The 20,874-nt window shown below is 38.4% G+C and overlaps 2 protein-coding genes across 3 annotated transcripts in view; both read right to left on the minus strand.

The window, feature by feature from the left end:
* LOC113686754 (uncharacterized) overlaps positions 1–20,874 on the minus strand; it is a 74,503-nt gene that overhangs the window by 8,840 nt on the left and 44,789 nt on the right. The gene's annotated exons all lie outside the window — the stretch shown is intronic.
* Positions 163–11,006, minus strand: LOC149036843 (uncharacterized). The gene is made up of 6 exons (XM_089189038.1): positions 10,675–11,006; positions 10,014–10,095; positions 7,807–7,859; positions 2,897–2,951; positions 831–923; positions 163–240 (listed from the first exon to the last, which is right to left on the minus strand). The coding sequence occupies exons 1-5, from the start codon at positions 10,910–10,912 to the stop codon at positions 890–892; spliced, it is 462 nt and encodes a 153-aa protein (XP_089045164.1). The 5' UTR covers positions 10,913–11,006; the 3' UTR covers positions 163–240; positions 831–889.

Genomic DNA, 20,874 nt, shown 5'->3' on the forward strand with positions numbered 1-20,874 from the left:
TACGGCATCGACAACCGAGGGAAGGGGTAGGCTACTAACGAAGTAAACGTTCTATACGGGTAAACTCCACTTTGAGGTCCAACGGTTTTTAAACGTTTCATATTTTTGGACAGCATTGACTCAACAAACATGTGATCCATATAAAACGCAGAAATAACTTACCTTCTCTCGCCTATGTCGAAGTGAAAGATCGGCAGCGAGAATCGATTCCTCTCTTGTGTATGACAACTTCCACAGGGTCTGGCTTCAACGGCAATGTAAAATGTGTGAGGAAAAAAGTGGTAAGGATGCAATACCGCCGAGGAACTGCTCTTGGCGGTATCAAGATCGGGGGGTCCTCTAAGAAGTTCTAGATGAGAAGGTTCCGTGGAGGTCCGACCTCTTACTCACTTTTACAATTGTAGAAAAGGCATCCTTTTCGTACACTTTCCACAAAACATTTGCACCCCTTTTAAGCCTACTTTTGAATATCAAACCGACAGATTTCTCAATCCGTTAAAAAATCTGAAGCCTGGATAAGGTCCGTCTAATGGGTGGAGCCTCCCCATCTGGGTCATTTTATGAAATACCTCACAACCCCCTTCAAGATAGAAGTGAATCGTCTGGCTGCTTCAAATAAAATGTTAACGATTAGCTTTTATTTTTGGCCTAAGATGTGAAGGAATACTTCACTGTCTCTCAGGTCGTTGATATTTAGGCGCATCTCCTAATTAACTTACAAAATTTAAGCTGAATACGCCGCATGGCGAGCGAGGGAAAATAGTCGGTTTATCGATTTACTGTTCTGATTGGGCAAGTAACAGGCAACAAAAGGGAATTTATTTACTCACCTTTACAATTAAGAATCCGAAGTCGTTCGGAAGTAAAGAAATCTCATCTCGGTAACGAGTCAAATACTTGAAATACGCAGCAGAGAACACCGCCTAAAGAGAAACGGGATGGGATGAAGCGACTCATGACTAACGCCCGACGCATTCGAATTTAAGCATACGGAGGTCACAATGTTTTTCTCGCGACTTAGTATCTTACTTTACATGATAAATAAAGAAAGAAAGATGTTTTCATCTTGTCACAAGCATGGAACAAAGGTAAACATTCTGTATCTCCATGAGGAATCGAACCTCAGACCTTCGGATTCCGCGCTCCGATGCTCTATCAGTGAGCCACAGAGACTCCATGGTGAGCGTGGTCTATTACGAAGTTCATATGACACGCGTCCTGCATACTACTAGGATCAGCAATGTCGATAGCGTAATGTTTGTAGATTCTTTGTCCCGCGTTCGTGACAAGATGAAAAACATCTTTCTTTATTTCTTTACCGAGCTCAAAACTTACCATCTCTCTTATTTCTATCTTATGATTTATAGTTACTATTGATTGTAGAATCAAACTGTGAGTTACAAATCGTGACGTTTGAACTGCTGAGTGCTTCTAAACATCGACTTAGTCAGGTGATGAGGTCGAATGATTACACATCAATACTTATGTTGCATGATGGGATAATGGTTATCTGTTATTGGTGCATGCATTTTGGCACGCCTTAATTGTATTTAAACGTTTATTTTCCATCAAGATGGATTTAGTAATCTAAGCTTCCTCAGGTGGTTCAAATTTTTTAATTTTCTCGTTTTTTTTTGACACCAATCACAAAAAAACGCAAGTCAAGAGGCGAGGAACGAGGGTCCCACGTTCTCGTGGGTTTGATCTAAGCAGTACTTTCTCTCGACGGCGCGCCTGTGAAATTTAATTATGCTAGGAGTTCAGCCATAAAATGCATTCTTCAAACAGGCTCAAATACATACGCTGATGATTCATGCGTCGCGTTTAGCTACACGTGAGAACTCACTTCGCCTATAACTTCGAGCCTTTCACAAACGCGCACGTGACATACCCAGCTTGTTTCACACGTTATACGTCACGCCTCGATTATGCCGAGAACACAATGATTATCACATCTTTTGCAGATAAGCAACAGTTATCCAGCCACTGGTGTTTTGACCGACTTCTCTTTCTAAGCCATATTTATTCTCAAACAGTAGATATTTATAAAGAATTCTGTACAATAAAGAGGATGATTATTTTTACTACAAGACTGAACGCGAGCAATCGAGATGGCCACCTAGTACAAATAAATCAAAGAAAATCTAGTGGCGCTTTAACCCTTTAATCCCTGAGAGTGACAAGGTTCTAATTTCTCTTTACAATCCTTCCCTTGAATCAAATGTTTAAGTCACGAGAATAAAGGAAATGATCAGCAACTAACGAAGCTCGTGATGGTTTTACAAATTCTCCTTATTAAAACTGAGGAAATGTATAAAGAACAGTATGGAGAATATGCATAATGATGTTAGGGTGTAAAGGGTTGTGGCAGCTACAGTGGCGTTTGACACGGAGGGGGTAAAGTATTGATTGTAGTAAAGTCACAGCCAAACTCATCAAAATCAATCACTGAGAACAATGGAAAACATCATAAGCAGCCAATGGATCTCTTTCCGTTGAAAAGTTTTGATTTCAGAAAAGTAAGATTGAATTTTCATCACTTTTATCGAGTTAAGTACGGCTCAGATTGGGACGAGTTAAGAGTATGAAAATTTCTCCATAAGACGCTTCCATTTCGCAAACAAAAACACAAGATATATTCAATTCCATGGTGTGTTCACTAGACTGTTTCAACATTATTACAAGATTATGGCGCAATCTCTGCAACAGTAATTAGTATAACAGAAAATGTAACTCAAACTTCAAAAAAGATGGAAATTGTGGATGGATGGAAAAGTTTTGAAGACTTGGTGTAATACCTTTGGAGATTCACTGAGCACGACAATCTCACGACAAAAGCGAACTTGAAGTAATTTAACTGTTCGTTTGTAAACGGCCGTAGAGTCATTATTGTTACCTTGTTATGATCAGCAACAATGATCTCAAAGCATCTGAAGAGATTTTCCTCGGGTCTGTAATAAGACAGTTCCAATTGAGAAATTACACCAAATAAAACTTTCATACAAAGGGAATTCTTCACTAACATTTGGTACATTGGGGGTTGCACCGAAGCCAGTTACAAAATGGCGGAGTTTTTTGACACACCTGAGAAGATTTAATTAAGAATAACTCTGAATTCAGGGAGTGGAATGTCTTTAATTGCTGATGGTAAAGTAATTATTCAGCGATTAACAGCAATCCTAGTTTCTCGCATCACAAATTTTTCTTAGCCCTTAACATGACCCCTACATAAGAGAACAACGCAAAAAAAAATTAAAGGAGGCCAATTTCTAAAGAAACTGTGGTGCTGTGTCAGTGGGAGAGTATAAAAGGGTAGTTAAGTATTATCACCAGAGTTTATAGCGTAAATTGGTCAACGTAAAGAGTTTAAAAGCTAACGTTTCGAGAGTTAACCCTCCGTCAGAGCAATTGGCAATGGCTAACGCTCGAAATATTAGCTTTTTAACTCTTTACAGTGGCCAATTTACGTTATCAACTCAGTTGATGATACTAAATTTCCCTTAAAAAAATTAGCTGTGGTGCTTCTCCTCGCAACAGAGCTTACTGTCCCTTGACAGTCTCGGAAGCGCAGAGGGAAATAAGAGTGTGTGAGGGATCATGGGATGTCCCGCCTCGCTGAGTTGCATAACATCTTAAAGTAATCCTTTCTGAAACTCTTCATGATCAACCTTTCTGAAACTCTTCATGATCAACCTTTCTTTAACATACCGCAAAGAAGAACAGTTAACAAAACTTTGAACGACTGGAGTCAAGATTTGAGCTTAGGTCCGGGTTTCATTGGAACAGAGAAGCTTCTGTAAAGGGAAGTCATATTTTCTTGCGTGCGAATGAGCACACATAGGCCGGCCGGCAAGAACGGAAGCTACCTGGAGTCTTGTTTCGCCAAGAGTATATATATCGGTGTTAGAAGTAACTTTCTGCCAGTTAAATATTAATAACAATGATGATGATGATAATAATAATAATAATAATAATAATAATAATAATAATAGTAATGATAAAACCGCGAGGGTTAGAAATACCAAGTTGAGATCTGGCGCGGGATAACCTCTCTCCGGCTATGGGTCAAATAGCATCTTCACCAATATGAGTAGTAGAAATACAAGGAATTCATACCGCATCGCCCGTCGTGCGGGTCATCAAGGAGCGCGTCCTTCATTGAGTTGTCAGGCTGAGGTCGAAAAATTGGCTACTGATCTACCCTCTCCACCTGCAGTGGCGGCCAACCCAACTGAGAGTCTCTCACAAGAGGGGACTTCCTCACCAGATCGGGTAGGTAGCAACACAAAAAGAACAAACACCAGGCAGAAATGGACACGAGAAGATTACACCGAAGTCATGTTTTGCTAATATAAGGCAAAGACAGGCCCCAGTGAAGGTGTAACAAAAGATACATACAGAATATGGAGGGAAAGAAACCCAAGTGAAAGGCCCAATTTAACAGACAACGCGGTGATAAACCAACGAAGATCTTTTGAAAAACAAAACAAACTAACAAGGATTGAGCTAGACAACATCAAGCAACGGATTGAAAATTAATTGACTGTACAAAACAACAAAATAGATAGCGTAGTAGATGATGCGTTTGAAGAAAAAGCCAACAACCTTTATGAGGCAACAAAATGAAGATGAGGTAGGACCATCCTATAATCCATCTGAGATCGAAGACTTAGTTAAAGAAATTAAGAGCTGGCAAGGACTGAATGGGAAAACATCAGAATGACAGAGGGTTCCCTTCTACCCAAGATATTAATGAACAGAAAAGTGAAACTGTTGATCAAACAAGCAAACTAAGCAATTCAGGAGGTAATAGCAGAAGAGGTACTCAACCTCAATAACATCAACATAATACAATATGTGACTGCGAAGGTAATATCTGAAATGATGGGTAAAATGCCAAAAATCCTAAAGACAAAAAGTAGTAAACAGCCACAACTAAAATGGAAGACAAGAAAAGAGAATCAGATTAAAAGCATAAGAGCTGAGCTGTCGATACTAACAGACATGGCACAGAAAGGTGAAACCCAAAAGATCTCCAAGAAAAAACAACGAATTAAAAGTAAATACAAAATAACAAGGATACCTCAAAATGAAAATTCAAGCAAAAGCCCAAAGAATCAGGAGACATGTAAAAAGAAGTAAACAATTCAGTCAAAACCAGATGTTTGCAAACAATAAAAAAAGTTCGTCAGAAACCTTGGTAAAGAACAGATGTCAGTTGAAAAACCACTTAAGAAAGAAGCAACAGAAACATGTTGGTGTTTCATCTTAGAGAACAATGGAGTGCAACCATTCAGCAGAGTGGATAAAGAGAGAGGAGCAGAAACAGAATGCCAACCATGGGAGGACATAAGCCTAGATGAGTTGCAGACCGCTATAAAGAAAACAAGCAACTGGAAGTCATTGGGCCCTGATGTGGTTCCTAACGTCTCCCCCAAACAACTCACAGCACGACATCAACATCTGCTGAATGCATATAACCAAGCAATAGAAAACCCCGAAATCTGCCTGACTGGTTCACAACGACAACCTTTACTTAATACCAAAGAACAAAGACACAGATAACCCCAAAAGCTATAGACCAATTGCCTTCTTATCAACATCCTACAAGGTGCTCACATCCATTTTATCCGAAAGAAGCTACACCCATATCACAAAGAATTGTACATTACCAGAAGAACAGAGAAGTTGTGTCTGGAATTCATATGGATACAAAGATCAACTCCTAATAAATAAATGATCATAGAAGACTGCAAAAAGAAGAAAAAGAACTTGAGTATGACTTGCACAGATTACAGAAAAGCCTATGACAGGGTCCCTCATAGTTGGATACTAAAGACTTTACAGATGTACAGAGCTAATGAAAAAACTAATCAATGAACAACTGGAAAACTACAATGACGCTATGTTACAATGATGGATGTATCATAACGGATCAGATCAAGATCAAAAGAGGGATCTTTCAAGGAGATTCATTCTCGCCTCTGCTATTTTGCCTGGCCATTGTGCCTTTAACATCAGAGCTGGCTACATCTGGGTATGGTTATAAGATCAAAAACGCAAGTGCTCCAATCAGCAATCTGTTTTTATATGGATTATCTCAAATTTTACAGCAAGAACGAACACGAACAAGTCGGAGAACTGAAAATAGTTAAAAAAGTCCATGATGTCCGTATGGAATTTGGCCTGATAATGTGCCAAAGCCAGTTTCAAGAAAGGTAAACTGACCTCAACTGAAAATATAGTAATAGATAAGGACACAGAAATACAAGAGTTGGGCCAGGAAGGGGTAAATAAATACCTAGGTGTAGATAAAAGTGATGGTATCCAGCATAGCAAAATGAATGCGAAGATAAAAAAACACATAACAGGAGAGTAAGATTGATCGTAAGAACTAGCTCGATGGAAGAAACAAGATAGAAGCTATCAATAGCCTTGCATTTTCAGTTGTGCATTATAGTTTTGGCATTATTGACTGGAAAATCTGCGAACTGAAGAAGATTGACACAAAAACACGCAAACTTTTGAACATGCACAAGATGTTACATCCTAAAGCAGATGTGGAAAGGCTGTACATCTCAGGAAAAGATGGAGGACGGGGCCTGATTGATGTAGAAGCAGCATTCAAATCAGTTACAATAGGGCTCAATCATTATCTGAGGCACAAAGAAGGGCAATATCCAAAGCAGGTGCTTGGACATGAAAGATATAAAGCCAAAAATTCAATAGCAAGGAATGCTACTAATTTCAAAAGGGAAATAACTGCCAGAGTTTGAGAACAGAGAAGAAAAATCAGCCTCGGAAAATGCTGAGGCCCTAAAACACATACTCAAGTCTAAGATGAAATTTGCGCTCAGTTGATGCACAAAAAGAACACCAATAACAATAATCATAATGTGAACACATTGTGCAATGCTTCGACCGCTTAGGGAACAATTACAGCTAAAGAAAATACCACAAAGAGCCGTCAGGAGCTCAGAGTGACGTGAAGTGAGTGCTCTTTGTAAAATTACCGATCAAACTATATACTTTGAGCCCCTGTGCGGAAAAATTAGTAAAGTTTGTTGTTTTTCGCAAAAAGGTGGCTTAAATCAAAACCGAACAGATTTATCTTTGCTATGTGATCTTAACGACGGGGAATCTGTGTTTGGTTTAGATCTACGAAATAGTACTCAAGGCATCATGCAACTATTCTGGAATGTAAACTAAGTCAACCTTGGCTGGCTATTTAGCATTTAAGTATGGTAAACGTAAAAGTGGAACGAGTCAGTGTCTTTCTCGTCTCGCCCCAATCCCTTTTTCGTCCACACTTGCCCCAACTTTTGGTTTCCATATTTGCGAACAATTCGTTGAGTAACATTTTGGAACATGCATGAGAGCAAAGACCGATGACTGATAGTTTACAACCATTGGAGTCTTTTAGTTGTTAATTTGAGGAGACACAACAGTTCTAATAGAATTTTGCGTCAGTATGGTATGGGGAGATCCAATAAACAAGTGATCATATCCTCTTTCCGCTTGTCGGTGTAGAATGTCAAGCTGAGCTTTAGGGCGTAAAAGTTCGGTTGAATCAGAACATATCAACTATTACAAAATGGCGAACATTTTAAACTCCCCTATAGGCGGACAGGCTCGATTTCAGCTGATAAATTGTATTAAGGTTTTTGTTCGAGCTGCTTCCACTACTTTCGGGCGTACCGTCGACTCGTTCCCTGAAACGCTACTAATTTCCGACAGCATTTTTTGACAGTATTGTCCGACAAACGTGCCCATATGTTGTCCAAATAAAGCGCAGAGATTTCTCACCTTTTGTTGTTTCAGTCGAAGTGAACTTCCCCTCTCGTTTACAAAAGCTTCCACTACAAAGGAGTGAAATAACAGCGTATAAGTGTTAGAGGCAAAATTTGGTAAAGCTTAGGCTCAGTAAAGGCTACTTACGGCATCGAAAACCGAGGGAAAGGGTAGGTTACTAACGAGGTAAAGGTACTACAAGGGTAAACTCCACTTTAAGGTCCAACGGTTCTCAAACATTTTATATTTTTGGACAGCATTTACTCAACAAACATGGGGTCCAGATAAAACGCAGAAATAACTTACCTTATCTCGCTTTAGTCGAAGTGAAAGATCGGCAGCGAGAATGAATTCTTTTCTTGTGTATGACAACTTCCGCAGGGTCTGGCTACAACGACAATATAAAATGTTTGAGGAAAAAAAAAGTGATAAGGATGCAATGCCACCTGGAAACTGCTCTCGGCGGTATCAAAACACAGGGGTGCTTGTAGAAGTTCAAGATGAGAAGGTTCCCGTTGAGGTCCGGACCCCTACTCACTCTTACAACTGTAGAAGAGGCATCCTTTTCGTACACTTTCCACAAAAAAAATTGTGCCCCTTTTAAGCCTACTTTTGAATATTTAACCGACAGATTTCGTAATGCTTAAAAAATCTGAAGCCTGGAAAAGGTCCGTCTAATGCCTCCCCATCTGAGTCATTGTAGGAAATTCCTCACCCCACCCCCCCCCCACCCCCCCTTCAAGATAAAAGTGAATCGTCTGGCTGCTTCTATTTTTGGCCTAAGATGTGAAGGAATACTTCTCTTTGTCTCGCAGATAGTTGATATTTAGCCGCATCTCCCAATTCACCTACAATATGTAGGCTGAATACGCCGCATGGCGAGGGAGGGAAAATAGTCAGTTTATCAATATACTGTTCTGATTGGGCAAGTAACAGGCTACAAAAGGGAATGTATTTACCTTTACAATTAAGAGTTCGAAGTCGTTCGGAACTACAGAAATCTCTGAGTCTCAAATACTTGAAATACGTAGCAGAGAACACCACCTAAAGAGAAACGGGATGGAATGAAGTGAAACTGCCTGCTTTGTATTGCAATTATTTATTTAAAATCATAGCATGCAAAACTTAGAGATGTCATTTGAATGAATAACAATAAAATAAAAAAAATAGGGCACTTGTTGATGTACGTAGTTTAAAATGTTACTGTATGTAAACTGAAACGAAACGACCAATTACGACGAAACTGTGAATTACAGATCGTGACGTTTGAACTGCTATGCGCTGGTAAACGTCGGCTTAGTCAGGCGATGAGGTCCAGATCTCTGGAATGTAGAATAAGATAACCTTTGCTGACTATTTAGCGTTTAAATATTATAAGCATAAGACTGGAACGAGTCAGTGTCTTTCTCGTCTCGCCTCAATCCCTTTTTCGTCCGCACCAGCCCCAATTTTTGGTTTCCATATTTGCGAACAGTTCGTTGAGTAACCTCTTGGAAACATGCATGAGACGAAAGACTGATAACCGATAGTTTAAAATCATTGGAGTCTTTTCTAGCCGTTAATTTGAGGAGACACAGGCGTGGTTCTAAAAAAATTTTACATCAGTCAGAGTATGGTATTGACAGATCCAATAACATGTGATCACAACCGCTTTCCGCTCTTCGGTGTAGAATGTCAAGCTGAGCTTTAAGGCGTAAAAGTTCGTTCCAATCAGAATATATCAACTGTAGCACAATCGCGAACATTTTAAACTCCCCTATAGGTGGACAGGTTCGATTTCAGCTGATAAGTTGTATTAAGGTTTTTGTTCGAGCTACTTCTACCACTTTCATGCGTACCATCGACTCGTTCCCTTCTCAAATGCTATTAATTTCCGACAGCAGTTTTTACACTATGATCCGACAAACGTACAAATATGTTGTCCAAATAAAGCGCAGAGATTTCTTACCTTTTCTTGTCTAAATCGAAGTGAACTTTCCCTCTCGTTTACAACAGCTTCCACTACGAAGGAATGAAACAACAACGTATTTAGAGTTAGAAGCAAAATTTGGTAAAGCTTAGGCTCAGTAAAGGTTACTTATAGCATCGACAACCAAATGAAGGTGTAGGTTACTAACGGGTAAACTCCACTTTGAGGTCCAACGGTTCTCAAACTTTTTATAGTTTTGGACAGCATTGACTCAACGAACATGTGATCCTGATATAACGCAGAAATAACTTACCTTCTCTCGCCTATGTCGAAGTGGAAGATCGGCAGCGAGAATGAATTCTTCTCTTGTGTATGACAACTTCCGCAGGGTCTGGCTACAACGACAATGTGAAATGTGTGAGGAAAAAAGTGGTAAGGATGCAATACCGCCAGGAAACTGCTCTCGGCGGTATCAAAACCGGGGGTGCTCCAAGAAGTTCAAGATCATAAGGTTCCTGTTGAGGTCCGACACCTTACTCACTCTTACAAATGTAGAAGAAGCATCCTTTTCGTACACTTTCCACAAAAAAATGTGTGCCTCTACTTTTAAGCCTACTTTTGAATATCAAACGGACAGATTCCGTAACCCTTTGAAAAAACTGAAGCCTGGAAAAGGTCGGTCTAATGGGCGGAGCCTCCCCATCTGAGTCATTTTAGGAAATACCTCACCCCCCCTTCCAGATGAAAATGAATCATCTGGTTGCCTCAAATAAAATGTTAACGATGAGCTTTTAAATTTGGACTAAGATGAGAAGGAATTCTTCTCTGTCTCGCAGATCGTTGATGTTTAGCCGCATCTCCTAATTAACTTCCAATAATTAAGCTGAATACGCCGCATGGCGAGAGAAGGGAAATAGTTGGTTTATCAATGATGGGGCAAGTAACAGGCAACAAAAGGGAATGTATTTACTCACCTTTACAATTAAGAGTCCGAAGTCGTTCGGAACTACAGAAATCTCTGAGCCTTGGTAACGAGTCAAATACTTGAAATACGTAGCAGAAAACACCGCCTAAAGAGAAACGGAATGGGATGAAACGAAAGCTGCCTGCTTTGTATTCGGGAACACACGATATTTCAATCTCATGACTAATGCCCGCGGCATTCGAATATACGCAGACAGAGGTCAAAAGGTTTTTCTCGTGACTTAGCATCTTATTTTACATGACAAATAAAGTAATCAGGTATATTAAATTTTGTTGTTGTTCCCGTCAAGAGCCCTTTCCATGTTGCGCAATTTTGGATTATAGCCATATGGTCAGATTTAGGCTTGACCTTTCTTAATAGTTATCCTTCGTACAGCGGACGCTCACATCTGAACACGGATTTTTTGTGACCGTAAAAAGGATAAACTCGATAAACGAATGGTAAATCGTTTTTCTTACGATTTATAGTTGCTATTGATTGTAGAATCAAACTGTGAATTGCAGATCGTGACGTTTGGACTGCTGAGCGCTGCCAAACGTCGGCTTAGTCAGGTCGAGGTCGAATGATTACAGGCTAATACTTATGTTGCATGGTGCGATAATGGTTAGCTGTCATTGGTGCATGCATTTTGGTACGCCTTAGTTGTATTTAAACATTTGTTTTCCATCAAGATGGATTTATTACCCGGGCTTTCCGAAGGAAACGCCCGAGGTATAAATTCGGCTTGGTTTTTTTTTTTTTTTTGCGTACAGTCACAAAACGCAGTTCCACTACAGCGCATGCGTGAAGTGTGGGCGCATGCGTAGAATGAACAAAGAGCGCGCGGTTTAAAGCAATGGCTGCTTTGTGGGCAATTCCTTGCTTGATGTACGCGAAAGAAATTCGATGGCTATTACGCCCAACATACATACAAAGTCACACACCGTTCGCGGTAGACCCACACTAAAACCTGTGGAGCGTTTTTGGAACGGGTAGGTCCGCGAACTTTACGAGAGATCAATTTACGAGCGATCCTTTACGAGTGAACTTTTATTGAGAAATATCAAGTGAAACCTGCTATATCAAACGAGTTATCTCATATTATGTTTACATATAAACACAACCATATATTTAAACGTGATCGAGAACCCAGTAGAATACCAGAAGCTACTCTGAAACGTCTCAGAAGAAAGGACAGAAAACTGAAGGAATTTGTTTATGAGCGCATTCGTTCAAGCATACCGAAGTCCTCTTGGTACGTCTTTCTGTGAAGGTTAGAAGAGTTACAAAATACGAAGAGGGTAAGATTAATAAAGTTACAAAACATGATAAGAAGTATTTGTTGAATTGTTCTGTTAGGGTATATCAAAGGATAAATAAATTGAAGTATAGAGCAAGTAGGTACTTAACAATGTTTTCTTGTAATAGACCCATGTGACTTTATAAGAGTCAGACACACGCATCAAACTATTGTAAGTTTCAACTGAGTTCAGATATAGAGAAAAACCCTGGTCCTACTCCAATGTACATTGACCCTAGCAAAACAATATTGGCACCATATAGCCAAGCTAATGAATTGGTATTTGGACAGAATTCAGGACAACAATATGTTACAATGAGTTTATGCTCTTTGATTTACAATAAAAAACAAGGAATCAATTCTGCTAATGATCTCATGTCAATAATGAAGATTGGAAATCAGTTGTATTCAAGTGTGTCTCAGTTAACCAGACAATCATTTTTAATGCAGACAGAATTACCCACACTTTTAAAAGTACCCTTTTTCAGAGTCATGCCTGTGAAACCAGAAAGTTCAATGTGAGTTGTGCTGAGGCTGTTTATTCACTCTGCTACTCTTTAATAAAATCATCTAGTTATTGGAATTCAAACACCTTATCTGATGTTATTTAGTATGGCAAAAGATTAAACGAAAATTCATCTTTGAACAAGTATTTATTGTTAGATGATTTGCCAAAAACTGTTGATGTCTATGGAACTGAAGTAAGTTTAGATCTTAAAAGTGATTACAGTGAAGGAATATTGTCTGATTCAGTTGACGGCAAATCACTTCTCGAAAATGTTAATAGTGAATGCACAGGGTTTTTGATGTAGTTTTCAGTTTTCTGTATGACATGTATTTTTACACCCACAAACAGGTCAAAATATGTCTATTCCCTCTTGCTATTTAATGAAAGTCAACTGCCTTTAATTGAATATACTAAAACTGTAAAAAGCACTGCTTCTCTTGTTGTGGCCATCAGCAATATTCAAAAATTGCATAACGCTGGAGGATATTACAAAATTAAGTTTATAACATGTTCAGCTAAAACTGTTGTGAGAGCTGAAAGGAAAAAGATAATGAAAAATGAAAGAAAAACAAAATTATGAAGGAATGGAACTGTCAAAAAAGAGAATGTTAATAGAAAAAACAAGCAAGGGATACTGCAAATAAACTTGAATTACAAAAGAAACAAGCAAAACAATGGATTCAGCGAAGAAACCACTTATTAAACAAACAAGCAGAAAAATGCAACACTATGGATTCAGCAAAGAAATAAGACCTATTAAATAAACAAACAAAAATACAAAACTATGGATGCAGAAAAGAAACAAGACCTGTTAAACAAACAAGCAGAAAAATACAAAACTATGGATGCAGCAAAAAAACAAGACCTGTTAAACAAACAAGCAGAAAAATACAAAACTATGCATGCAGCAAAAAAACAAGACCTGTTAAACAAACAAGCAGAAAAATACAAAACTATAGATGCAGCAAAGAAACAAGACCTGTTAAACAAACAAGCAGAAAAATACAAAACTATGCATGCAGCAAAGAAACAAGACCTGTTAAAGAAGCAGAAAAATACAAAACTATGGATGCAGCAAAGAAAGAAGAATTACCTCAGAAACAGAAACAAAAATACTGTGGTAATAAAAGTAAAAGCGTGGATTCATGCATTGATACATTTAAAAAGAAAATTAAGGAAGGTCCATATTATATATGTTGTGTGTGTGCAATAGGATGCTCTATAAGAAATTTGTATTGCAGTTGATCTCAAATAGGTACCCTTCTCACCATCTTTTTCATGTGCAAATATCATTTGATACAAAAATTTATATCTGTAACACATGTCACTTAAAAGCTATTCAAAGAAAGGTTCCATGTCAGTCAATTGTAAACAATTTATGTGTTGATGATGTACCAACTGAACTTGAAAGTCTTAAAAAACTAGAGCAAATAATATTATAATAGCACAGTGGATTGTATTTGAAAAAATAGTAGTGATGCCCAAAGGACAACAAAGAAAGATCAAAGGAGCAATTTGTAATTTACCAATTGATTGTGATCAAACATGTAACATATTGCCTCGTCCCCCTGAAAGATCTCGTATTATTCTTTTGAAATTGAAAAGGAAAAATTCAGTTTAGAGGTCATGTTTATTTTGTAGCAGTTAGACCAGAATTCGTAATGACAGCACTAAATTGGTTAAAAGCCAATAATATCCTTTACAAAAAGATATACAGATTGATTGCACAAATATTAGCACAGAACTGACAAGTATAATGAATGATGAAGAGATTGATCCAATAAACTCTCCTCAAAACAATTTAGAAAAAAATACATATGAAAATGCAATAAATAGTGCAAATTCTGATAATTCTGTAAATGTAGGAGTAAATAGTCTTGCAAACAATACTTCTAGTAACAACATGGAAGTCCAAAATGAAGAAGAAGTGGCAGACCCTTTAAATGAGCATTCAGGTCACCTGCCAGTGAGAGATGTCTACAGTCAGTCATTCCAGATTACCCTATAGTTACTGAGGAATATAACTCCAATAACTCTACTAGTAGAGAAATTTACAATATAGCCACTGGAGAAAACAAACACCCAGTGTCTTTAATGACTGATAAACAATGTGAAGAACTTGCATTCCCAGTATTATTTCCTAATGGTAAATTTGGTTACACTGCTGAAAGAGATGTTAAATTATCTCCAGTAAAATACTTTAATGCTAGACTGTTGCATTATAGTGGGCGGTTTGCTACAAATCCAGAGTACCTTTTCTTTTCACTGTTCATTATTGAGTAGAAAAAAGTATCTGACAGCAAAAATATTGCTCTGAAGAAGGTTCACGGTCAGAGTTTTACAGCATCACAAGTCAGGTCAAATACACATCCTGCAAAACCTTATTTCTCAAGATGAAGCCTACTTATTTCTGAGACAAATTCCAGGCTCTCCTCCATACTTCCAAAAATTCATGTACGTAGTAGTAGAAATGGTAAAACAGCTTGGTATACCGACATGGTTCATGGCACTTTCATGTACTGATTCAAGATGGCATGAATTATTTCAGATTATTGCTCGAACTAATGGCAAAAACATGACTGATGAGGAAGTCGAAGCTTTATCATATGATGAGAGATGCAGGCTTCTGAATCTCAATCCGGTCATAGTAGCTAAACACTTCCAGTACAGAGTAGAAACATTCTTTATTGAAATTTTACCAGCTAATGCAAATCCAATTGACAAAATAATATATTATGCTCTCCGTATAGAATTTCAAATGAGAGGTTCTCCCCATCTACATGCGCTGATATGAACGGATGACTGCCCTAAATTAACCCATGAAACTAAGCAAGAGTATATAGACTATGTTGACCAGCATGTGCAAGCATACTTACCAGACAAAGACACTGATCCTGAACTCTATGAATTGATCAAGAAATATCAAACACATAGCCATAGCAAAACATGTAGGAAATATAGAAACATTGCATGTAGACTCAATTTTGGTCAGTTCTTTACAGACAGTACAAGTGAACAAGTAATAAATTGCTATCACTATCCATCCAGTAGGTACCCTGGCCCGTTAGAGGCCCTCAGCAGGGAGATATTTTCCTTGCCTAAACTTGATTTACATATTGTGCGTGTAAACGATACATCGTCTTTCGTTATTTCTGCATTTAGCGCACTACATACAATATTACTGCATACCACGAATTCTGCTGCGATTTTAATGATTTCCATCATAGTAAAGAATGGTAAAGAATTGTCTTCTAAAGTTTTATTAAGGGCACCAAGATGGACTTGGCAGATGTTTATTCAGAAGGATAAGACAAAATTAATTAAATTTTTGAAAATCGCCACAAAAATTGCTAATTTAAACGCACCCTAAGTAAGCCCGAGTTCACGCAGTTATGCGTCTAGTTAATTTAAGCTTCTACGGGGTGGTTCAAATTCTTTTATTTTCTCGTCTTTTTTGCATCAATCGCAAGAAGAAGGCAAGTCAAGAGGCGAGGAGCGCAGGCCCCACGCTCTCCTCGCTCGCGAGTAGGATACAAACAGTACTTTTCCTCGGCGGTGCGCGAGTGAAAATTAATTAAGCCAAGAAATTAGCGATGAAATGTACCGTACACTGCACATAATATTTTGACTGTGCTTTTCCTATGAATCTTCTTAATAACAACAGATTACGGTGGGTAGAAGAGGCTACTATATGGTTCAAGAGATGCTATAAACACTATAAGCTACTGATCCGTAAGCTTCAGTCTAACCAGGCGCTTATCTACGCATTGCAGACCGATAAGTCTTTAAATAAATATTATGTATCTAGAGATGTATAAGATGTGCTACAGATCACAGGTTCCTTGCAGCTTTAAAAACTCCCGAAGAAGCGTAAACAATTTTTATAGCGAATTCTAATTCATTTTAAATTTTATCTTTTAATTTCGCTCGCGAGTAGGATACAAGCAGTACTAAGCCAAGAAATCAGCAATAAAACGGAAAGAAGAACAGTTCACTAAACTTTTAACGCCTGGAGTCAAAATTTGAGCTTAGGTCTGTGTTTCATTGGAACAGAGAAGCTTCTGTAGAGGGGAGTCATATTTTTTTGCTTGCGAATGAGCACACACATACCGGCAGGCAAGAACGGAAGCTACCTAGTGTCTTGTTTCGCCAAGAGTTTCCATATCGCTGTTCAGGAGTAGTTTCTGCTAGTCAAATATTTATAATAATAACAATAATAATTTAAACACATTGGGCAATGCTTCGACCGCTCAGGGAACAAATAGAGCTAAAAAAATACCACAAAGAGCAGTCAAGAGCTCAGAGTAACGTGGACTGAGTACTCTTTTGTAAAATCATTTATCAAACTATTGACCTTAAGCCCCTGTGCGGACAAAAATCAGTAAAGTTTGTTGTTTTTTACGCAAAAAAAAAGTAGCTTAAAACAAAACCGAACAGATTTATCTTTGGTATATAATCTTAACAACAGTGAATTTGTGTTTGGTCCAGATCTACGAAATAGCGCTCCATACATCACTCAACTATTCTTGAATGTAGAATATGTAGAATACGATAACCTTTGCTGACTATTAAACATTGAAATATATTAAGCGTAAGACTGGGACGAGCCAGTGTCTTTCTTTTGTCTCGCCTCAATCCCTTTTTCGTCCACACAACCCTTAACTTTTGGTTTCCATATTTGCGTACAGTTCGTCGAGTAATATCATGGAAACATGCATGAGAAAAAAAGACTGATAACTGATAGTTTTCAACCACTTGAGTCTTTAGCTGTTAATTTGAGGAAACAAAACAGTTCTAATGAATTTAGTGTCAGTCAAAGTATGGTATTGACAGATCAAATAAACAAGTGATTATATCCTCTTTCCGCCTGTCGGTGTAGAATGTCAAGATTAACTTTAGGACGAAAAATTTTGGTTGAATCAAAATAAATCAACTATTGCCCAATCGCGAACATTTTAAACTCCCCTATGGGCGGACAGGCTACATTTCAGCTGATAAATTATATGAAAGTTCTTGTTCGAGCTGCTTCCACTACTTTCGGGCATACCGTCGACTCGTTCCCTTCTCAAATCCTATTAATTTCCAACAGCAGTTTTTACAGTATTATCCGACAAACGTGCAAATATGTTTCCCAAATAAAGCGCAGAGATGTCTCACCTTTTCTTGTCTAAATCGAAGTGAACTTCTCTCGTTTACAACAGTTTCCCCTACGAAAGAGTGAAACAACAGCGTATTAGTGTCAGAAGCAAAATTTTTTAAAGCTTAGGCTCAGTAAAGGTTACTTTTGGCATCGACGACCGAGGGAAGGGGTAGGTTACCAACGAAATAAACGTTCTATGCGAGTAAACTCCACTTTGCTGTCCAACAGTTCTCAAACGTTTTATATGTTTGGACAGCATTGACTCAACAAACATGTGATCCTGATAAAACCCAGAAATAATTAACCTTCTCTCGCTTTTGTCGAAGTGAAAGACTGCCAGCGAGAATTAATTCTTCTCTTGTGTGTGGCAGGGTCTGGCTACAATGACAATGTAAAATGTTTGAGGAAAAAAGTGATAAGGATGCAGTGCCGCAAGAAAACTGCTCTCGGCGGTATCAAAACCGGGGGGTGTTCCGAGAAGTTCTGGATGAGAAGGTTCCCGTCGAAGTCCGACCCGTTACTCACTTTTACAACTGTAGAAAAGGCATCCGTTTCATACACTTTCCACAAAGCATTTGCGCCCCTTTTAAGCCTACCTTTAATATCAAACCGACAGATTACGATCCTTAAAAAAATCTGAAGCCTGGAAAAGGTCCATCTATGGGCGGAGCATCCCCATCTGAGTCATTTTAGGAAGTACCTCATCCCCCCCCCCCAAGATAAAAGTAAATCGTCTGGCTACTTGAAATAAAATGTTAACGATTGACTTTTATTTTTGGCCTTGGATGTACAAGAATCCTTCTCTTCGTCTCTCAGGTCGTTGATATTTAGGCGCATCTCCTAATTAACTTACAATATTTAAGCTGAATACGCCGCATGGCGAGCGAGGGGAAATAGTCGGTTTATCAATTTACTGTTCTGATTGGGCAAGTAACAGGCAACAAAAGGGAATGTATTTACTCACCTTTACAATTAAGATTCCGCAGTCACTCGGAACTAAAGAAATCTCTGAGTCTTGGTAACGAGTCAAACACTTTAAATACGAAGCAGAAACCACCGCCTGATGGGATGAAGCGAAAGCTGCCTGCTTTGTATTCGGGAACAAACGATATTTTAATCTTATGACCGATGCCTGTGGCATTCGAATATACGCAGACAGAGGTCAAAAGGTTTTTCTCGTGACTTAGTATCTTATTTTACATGACAAATAAAGTAATCAGGTATATCAAATTTTGTTGTTGTTCCCGTCAAGAGCCCTTTCCATGTTGCGCAAATTTTGGACTATAGCCATGATTATTATGGTCAGATTCAGCCCAGGGCTTGACCTTTCTAAATAGTTATCCTTCGTTCAGCCGACGCTCACATTTGAACACGGACTTTTTGAGACCGAAAAGGATAAACTCGATAAATGAATGGTAAATCTTTTTTTCTTATAGTTTATAGTTATCATTGATTATAGAATCAAACTGTGAATTACAGATCGTGACGCGCTGCTAGACGGCGGTTTAGTCAGGCGATGAGGTCGAATGATTACACGTTTACACGTTAACACTTATGTTGCATAATGGGATAAAGGGGAAAGCTGTCATTGATGCATGCATTTTGACACCCCTTAGTTGTATTTAAACGTTTGTTTCCCATCATGATGAATAAATTAAGCTTCCCCGGGGTGGTTCTAATTCTTTTATTTTCTCGTCTTTTTTGCACCATTCGCAGGAAAAACGCAAGTCAAGAGGCGAGGAACGAGGGCCCAATGCTCTCCTCGCTCGCGAGTAGGATACAGGCAGTTCTTTTCCTCGATGGCACGCGAGTGAAAATTAGTTAAGCCAAGAAATCAGCCATAAAATGCACCGTGCACCACTGCACATAATTTTTAGACAATGCTATTTCCACAGGATACAAGCAGTTCTTTTCCTCGGCGGTGCGCCTCTGAAATTTAATCATGCTAAGAAATCAGTGATAGAATGCATTCTTTTCAAACAGGCTCAAATACATACGCTGATGATTCATGCGTCGCGTTTAGCTAATGAGATCCACGCGAGAAACTCACTTCGCCTATAACTTCGAGCCTTTCAAAAACGCGCACGTGACATATCCACCGTGTAGCAGACGTTATACGTCACGCATCGATTATGTCGAAAGTACACAATGGTTATCACTTCTTTTAAAGATAAGCAACAGTTATCCAACCACTGGTGTTTCGACTGACTTCTCTTTCTAAGCCATATTTACTTTCAAACGGTAGATATTTGTAAAGAATTCTATACAATATAGAGGATGACTATTTTTACTACAAGACCGTGGACGCGAGTAATCTAGATGGCCGCCTAGTACAAATAAACCAAAACAAATCTAGTGGCGCTTTAACCCTTTAATCCCTAAGAGTGACTAGGTTCTAATTTCTCTTTACAATCCTTCCCTTGAATCAAATGTTTTAGTCACGAGAATAAAGGAAATGATCAGCAACTAAAGAAGCTCTTGATTATTAAACAAATTCTCCTTGTCAGCATCTTAGGAAATGTATAGAGAACAGTATGGAGAATATGCTTACTGATGTTAGGGTGTAAAGGGTTGAGACAGCTCCAGTGGCGTTTGACAGGGAGGAGATAAAGTATTGATTGTGGTAAAGTTAAAGCCAAACTCATCAAAATCAATCACTGAGGACAATATTACCACATCATGTTAATATTTGAGTAGTCTAATAACACAGTTACAACACTCTAATCTTGACTAGTTTTGAATTGTGTTCAAGGCATATAGACACCAAAAGTTAAAATCTGTTTGATAAATTGTGCCGGCCATGAAACTTGGTAATCAGCGGCCTTTTTTATCGTTTTTTATCACTAGACAAATTAGGCATGAAAAATGTTTTTTTATTGGAACAACCGGCAGATAAACAAGGCACTCAACACAGAAATTCCGTATAGTTTGAATCCCTCATTTATTGATTAGTCAAGGTCAAAAATCGTCAAAAAACCAGGCGATGTGATATCAACATTTGAGCTGCAAATCTTATCTCCCTTTTTGTCTTCTGCAATGATATGATGGAAATTACTTTTATTTTTTTCTAAATTTCTTTTCTTTTTTTTTTGCTTTTCATGGGAACAAACAAGCCAATGTGTGTTATGTACCAAAACAGTCTGCATAGTAGATATTTACCTGACCGTTTCACAGTCGGGTAAATATCCACCTTTTTTTTGCCCCATGAGGTCTTTTACCCATGCGTAAGTTCCCCGAATCCAGGTTCCACGGTTAGGGTTCC

The sequence above is a fragment of the Pocillopora damicornis genome, chromosome 12 (assembly GCF_964200805.1).
Source record: "Pocillopora damicornis chromosome 12, jaPocDami1.2, whole genome shotgun sequence".
Lineage (NCBI taxonomy): Eukaryota > Metazoa > Cnidaria > Anthozoa > Scleractinia > Pocilloporidae > Pocillopora > Pocillopora damicornis.

Excerpts from the sequence above, each read along its gene's own strand:
- LOC149036843 (XM_089189038.1), bottom strand. The coding sequence starts at position 10,912 with ATGCTAAGTCACGAGAAAAACCTTTTGACCTCTGTCTGCGTATATTCG. Across the intron at positions 10,096-10,674 it reads TCGGACTCTTAATTGTAAAG|CCAGACCCTGCGGAAGTTGT; the intron begins GTGAGTAAATAC and ends TTGTCGTTGTAG. Across the intron at positions 2,952-7,806 it reads TTCGACTGAAACAACAAAAG|ACCCGAGGAAAATCTCTTCA; the intron begins GTGAGAAATCTC and ends GTCTTATTACAG.